A 6,047-nucleotide genomic window follows, 5' to 3' on the forward strand; every position below is an offset into this window, starting at 1 on the left:
TTGATTACAAAATGAACCAAAACCAAAACAAAGCAGAAGAAAAACCTCTCAAGACCTTAAAGAAAATACACTGTTTTCTTCCAGGGTACCAGATTGGAAATGAGACATTGGTCTGTTCTACCCTCAGATTATCCCTAGGATTATCTAGTCTATTTTAAAGCACTAGAGTCCCCTATCAGGAAAACTCACCCCATGTTTAATTACTTGGATTTCTTCTGTGCCTCTTCTCCCAACACAGTGAAGCCATTCACGGAAGAAAAACCAGCTTTTTCCAACTTTGCATCACCATATATTCTTTGCAAAGCTATTATTTATAGAATAAAATTTGGTGACACTTTGTAAAAATCTAGCTTTTTGAGGCTTACAAATCTTAACAGTTAACCTATTGCCTCCATTGGAATTTGGAAAAAAAATTATTTTGAAAGTGAATAGCTGAGAATTGACATTTTTGCTTTTTGTGATTTTCTCTTCCCCTAAGATAGAAGTGAGTAGGAATTAGAAACACATACATAAAGAAAAAATTATCTTGCTGCCTTTGCATGGTTATAATTTATAGGAGGCCCTTTTCAACAATAATCTATTATCAGAATCAATAAAATATAATCTCCATGAAGGCCAGGCCAGGATATTTGTCCCTTTTTCAGCAGATTGCAATACAAACCACATTCATGGATATGCTTCTTGATGATCTTTGTAATACTGGAACAGTTGCCCATTTCCTCATGCCTCTTCACCTTAACTTCAACCTGGTTTTTCACTGATGACCTCACATTTCCTTCTCTATCACTTGGTTGTGGGCCTCTTTTCCAACTCCAACTCCAACTCACATTTCACTCTGGCACCAAAGGAAGACTCACACCTTCCTGCTTTTTAGTGATACCTCAAGGTCATTTCCATATTGTGATCACCCTGAAGAATAGCCAGACAATTGTTATTTCAGAGCCATCTGACAGTTTGTAGCTCTAAAAATTAACTAAGGACCAAATTTGTCAAAAATATCCTAGTTTAAGATTTTGGTAATACAGCAACAGTAATCCCGAAGTCACTTATGACAATCAGTGTGGGAAGCACCCTCCTTCAGGAAGATCCTTTGCCATACAATACACTTTCCCTGTCAGGTAATAAGGAAGCACGGCCGAGGAAAGTAACCTTTTCTGGAAAGAAAGACTTGGCTTCGAGAAGGCTTGCAGTTCATATCTTTTTCTTGAATTAGATTCCCCATTAATTACTTTATCCACAAAGAGGTAATTATCAGAGTTATGTAAGCAATTAAGGAGATGCTACTCCACATTCTTTCAGCTTGTTGACCTTTCTCACTTTATTTCATGTGGCTATCTGAAACATCAGTGATTTACATGTCTTTCTGTTTTTTTTAACAGATTTCTTTGTGTGTGTGTGTGTGTCCCCATGATGAAAACATCATTAAAGTAAAATATCATGAATAGACTCTTAAGAAGCAGAGTCTACTGAAAGTCCTGGAAAATATGAAAGCACTAATATTCATGGACAGCTCTACACTCTGAAAGTTACTCCAAATGTTGTTGATCTCTCTTTTGTCTAGGAGTTTTTCAAATTTTCTACCATGATCATTTGTTAGTTTTATAATTACATAATAAAGGCATTACATCATACAATCTTTTGTTATCCACTGCAGTTTTAAAACTATTCCTTTCCTTGTCCTCAGCAGATATGTCATAGATTATTAGTACACAAGCAAAGACTTTCAACGTAACAGTACTTTATAGTGAGAAGAACTATACTGAGCTATCTCTATCCTAAGACAATGCACTAGGAAAGCACTAGGAATTCTTAAGCACTAGGAATACAGAGACGATCAAGGGGCAAGTTCCTTGCCTTCGAGTATACATGATCATTATAGCAAATGCTTAAATAGCACTTAGTATATAACTCACCACAGCAGTCTTATTATCCTTTTTAATAGGTGAGCAGAGGAAGCCACAGGGAAGTCATAGGGTAAAGCCAGAATTTGAACCTAGGTAGACTAGTACACTCTCCACGGCTTTAACTACTACATTAAAAAAAAATATATATATATATATATATATATATATATATATATAAACTCCAAGTATTCCAAAGTTACAAAACACTTATCTACCAAAACTCAAAAAAGAGCACACAAACTTGCATAGAAAATAAACATGTAAAAGTTCATAAATAAACCACAATATAACCTGCTCCACATAATATACTGACTGCAGTGTCCTCGGCCTCTCCCATCCTTAGGTAGCCGGAAATTACAACAAAATAATACTTTTCACCTTTGGAAGCCACACCATCTCTCATACCAACCAACCAATTACTTCCTTAGATAGAATAGGAAATTAACCTGAATATCATAAAAAAATATATATATATAGCATTACTGATGTAGAATCTTCATTTAAAGACAATAATTTCAATAGCAGAGGGAACGTTACCATTGCAGGCTTCAGATAACATGTATATTTCTCAGATTTCATGCTAAATCATATAATGCCATATTGTGTCTGAAGCTATTTTTTCAATAGTCCATTTTCTTAAATGGACTAGCAATGCCGTAAATACTGAGGAACATTTTGGCTCCCAAATCCTAAAGCCATTCTGATTATGCCTGGGTGATCATGGGGACGTCATCGGAACTACCAGAGGACTGGCTGAAATACCAGTGTTCTGGCCAGCTTACAAATCAGAAATTATACAGAATCCAATTTTATTTTTTTATTAAGTAATTCCTATGAGGCTGTTGGGATGTCAGTGTAAAGTCCTTTCATGTGTAATCTTTATCCATTAGATAGGGAACAATGCCAATCCCCGTCATAAATACTTTCACAACCTGACACTGAAAATCCACTGTAGGGCATAGGACCTGCAAATAGGATGTGAATCACACACATCCACTCATTCAGACAATCCACAAATATTCATTTTTAAGTCTACTATATGCCAATAATCTACCGGCCTCTCAGATGCTAGACCATGCTAAATGCTGAAACAGACATACTCAGTTCGGGCCCTCCTGGAACTTGTTACCTACAGAAGTGCCTTCATTGTAAATGGTCAGGTCTCAGCCAATGCTATTATCATCAGCAGGTGACCAAAGGATAGAGCTTGCTTTCTAAACAAGCTCCACATTCTTTGCTTTGAACATATTTGCTTTCCTTCAAGGCACATAATCCAGTGGTCAGTTTCTCACAGTTAGTGAGGTTTGGGGAAAAGGTACCCAGTGAACAATTCCTTGTGGCCTCACTCTTTCCTCACACTCTCCTCTGTGCTTTTGAGCTAAAGAGACCTGGATTAAAGTCACTTGCTCTACCCTTATTATTTTAAAATACGGCTGCTCCTGCTTTGAGGATTTCCACTGGACCAACAGAGCAGCAAAGCAGCACTGAATCTGAAGCAGGTAAATTTCAAAATGACAGCTCTAAACATATCCACTCTCCTTTTGTTCTCCTCCTATCCCTTTGCTCTGAACACCTCTGCCCTGAGGCTTTGCCTTTACCCTTCTCTGATTACTGCTCCAAAAGGGTTTCCAAGAGCGGGGAGTATTTATGGTTTCATTTGCTCCCAAGTCCTTGGTGGAAAAGGATGCTTGCTTCCTGATTCTTACTAATTCCACACTCACATCATCAACACAAAAATCATCATTAAAAAAAAAATTTCCTCAGCTTCATATTTCTTCTGGGCCAACACTGAAAGAATATTTTCAAAGAAACACTGTCCTCTCTCCTTTGCTCTTCTGAGTTTCACGTTCTTACCTCCAGTCTCATTTTCAACCCTTATTACAGGATGCATCACAAACACAGAAGAAAGTTCTTTGTGCTGTCCTGTACCAGCTAATTATTCTAATTTGTTCTGTCTCTACGGAACAGAATGCGAAATCAACACAAAGGCTGATTATGCGACCTCTTCCAAGGGAATGGCCTGAGAGTTGTCTATTTACTAATGAAGCTCGGTGTGTATTAAGGGTTGACTGAAGCAATCATCAGGAATTTTCATCCCTTAAATTAGTCTTTTCTACCAGATGCACATCTTTCATTTCGGATAATATAACTTTTAAGTTCAGGATACAACTGGACAAAAGAAAAGAAAAACAGGTAACCAACACAACATTTGCAGTAATAACACAGTAAGAGCTCTCATCCTTCCCTGAGGAATTCAGCCCACTTTATGGACACAATTTAGTACAAACTCATAAGAAAGCTAACAAAGCCCCAAACCCCTTCACAAGAGCGTAGAGAGGTAAAGGTCAGAAATTATTACTGCCAGACCCAGCAGACAATGGCACCTACCGGAAAGAGCACAGGACAGGAAAACCTGGAAGCCTGTGTTCCAGTTTCGGTTAGTCCTTTAAGCACTAGTACGATCTGAGTGAGCTCAGCCTGCCCTGCTTTTTCCGTTTATAAAAACCTACATCATCCTCTCAGTAGAATGAAATGCCACATCTGAAAAGTTGCAGATCTCTTTAGGAAAGAAAAAAGCTCATGCTTTCCAACCAAAATGGAATAATTCAGTCAATGGAGACTTAATAAAACTCTGCCATAAAGCAATTGTTTACTTGAAATCTATCTTTTGTGGTATATTTATTGGGGTAAGGAGTGTAAGCAAATCATAATTAGAGTTACCGATTATTCCAGAAATCAAGGTCATTGAGTTCCAACTTTGACCCTGACCCAGGCTTACAGAGATGTAAGATGTCCCAATACCTCATATCCAGCATACATGGGACAAACAAGGTATGCAGACAGATCCTCTTATAAATATCCCATATGTCGTGGTTTTAATACAGGGTCTCAGATTCATTGCCATTCTTCGCATCCAGATGTGGGCATTTTCCCTTGAATTTAGGCAGGCTTTCCATGGCTTCAAACAATAGAGCAGGGGTCAGTAAATTATGGCTGGTGGGCCAAGTCTAGGCCTCTACCAGCTTTTATAAATGAAGCTTTATTGGAACACACCCATGTTCCTTAGTATATGTATTGTTTGTGTCTGTTTTCACATCACAGCAGCAGAGCTAAGTAGTTGCAAAAGAGACTGTATGGCTTGTAAAGCCTAAAATATTGACTGTCTGACACTTTATGGAAAAAGGTCTCCAACGCCTGCAATAGTATATAATGAAAGTGATGCTATGTAACATCTAAGACTAGGTCATAAAAGGTCATGCAGCTTTTGCATGATTCTCGTGGAATGCTTCAACCCTGGATACTCATTCTCTTGGAATACTCTATCTTGAATCCTAACTACCACGTTATGAGAAGTCCAAGCCACCTGGGCAGCCATCTATAGGCACTCCAGTCAAGAGTCCTTGTTGGGCCCAGTCTTCAAGGGCCAGACATGTGAATTAAAATTATCTAGATGATTCCAGCTCCAGCCATCCGAATCCTCATGAGCTGAGGTTTCAGATATCAGTCATGGAGTAGAGACAAGCCATCTCCTCTGTGTACTGTTTGAATTGCTGACCCACAAAATCTGAGCACATATTAAAATTTTTGTTTATTTCACCACTAAGCTTGGACTTCTTTATTATGTAGCAATAGATAACTATAGCACTGTGTCTGTACACAGGATATCTACATTTCACAGAGCACAGATTTTTAGATGTGAATGTTGACTGCTCAATTTCTAAGAAGAACTTATACACACACATAGGTACAAAATATTTATGCATATGTAAATATTAGACCTATATAAACTAATCTATATTATCCATAAAATGAGGGGGCCTTGATAATGGCTAACATTATTTTTCAGTATTTATTGTGTTCCAAGAACTGATAAATTCTTGCATTGTGTGAATTTTCTTTCACCCTCACAGCAACTCCCTGAGAGAAGTAATGGTATCTCTATTTTATAGATGAGAAAACTGAGGCAAAAACAGATAACATGCTCAAGAGTACTCAACAAGTAAATTTTAGAGTCAAGATTTGAACCCAGGTTCTCAAGTTTTAGATCCCTTACTCATACTCACCAAGCTATATACTGAGGAAGGGGATGAAAGCTGACGCCATTACCTCATGCTCAAGAAGTTAGACAGAAACTTAGCAGGT

General features: G+C 37.9%; 1 protein-coding gene across 1 annotated transcript in view; it reads left to right on the forward strand.

The window, feature by feature from the left end:
- The window catches only part of LOC309835247 (uncharacterized protein), a gene marked incomplete at its 5' end in the record, with an annotated part of 88,889 nt that extends 87,292 nt beyond the window's left edge, over nt 1–1,597 (forward strand). The window contains one exon of the mRNA XM_082674662.1: nt 1,380–1,597. Coding sequence (XP_082530788.1) covers nt 1,380–1,431 — 52 coding nt within the window. The 3' untranslated portion in view covers nt 1,432–1,597. The remainder of the gene's footprint in view (nt 1–1,379) is intronic.
- Nucleotides 1,598–6,047: the final 4,450 nt, after the last annotated feature.

The sequence above is a fragment of the Grampus griseus genome (genome assembly GCF_964374135.1).
Source record: "Grampus griseus genome assembly, chromosome: 17".
Taxonomy (NCBI): domain Eukaryota; kingdom Metazoa; phylum Chordata; class Mammalia; order Artiodactyla; family Delphinidae; genus Grampus; species Grampus griseus.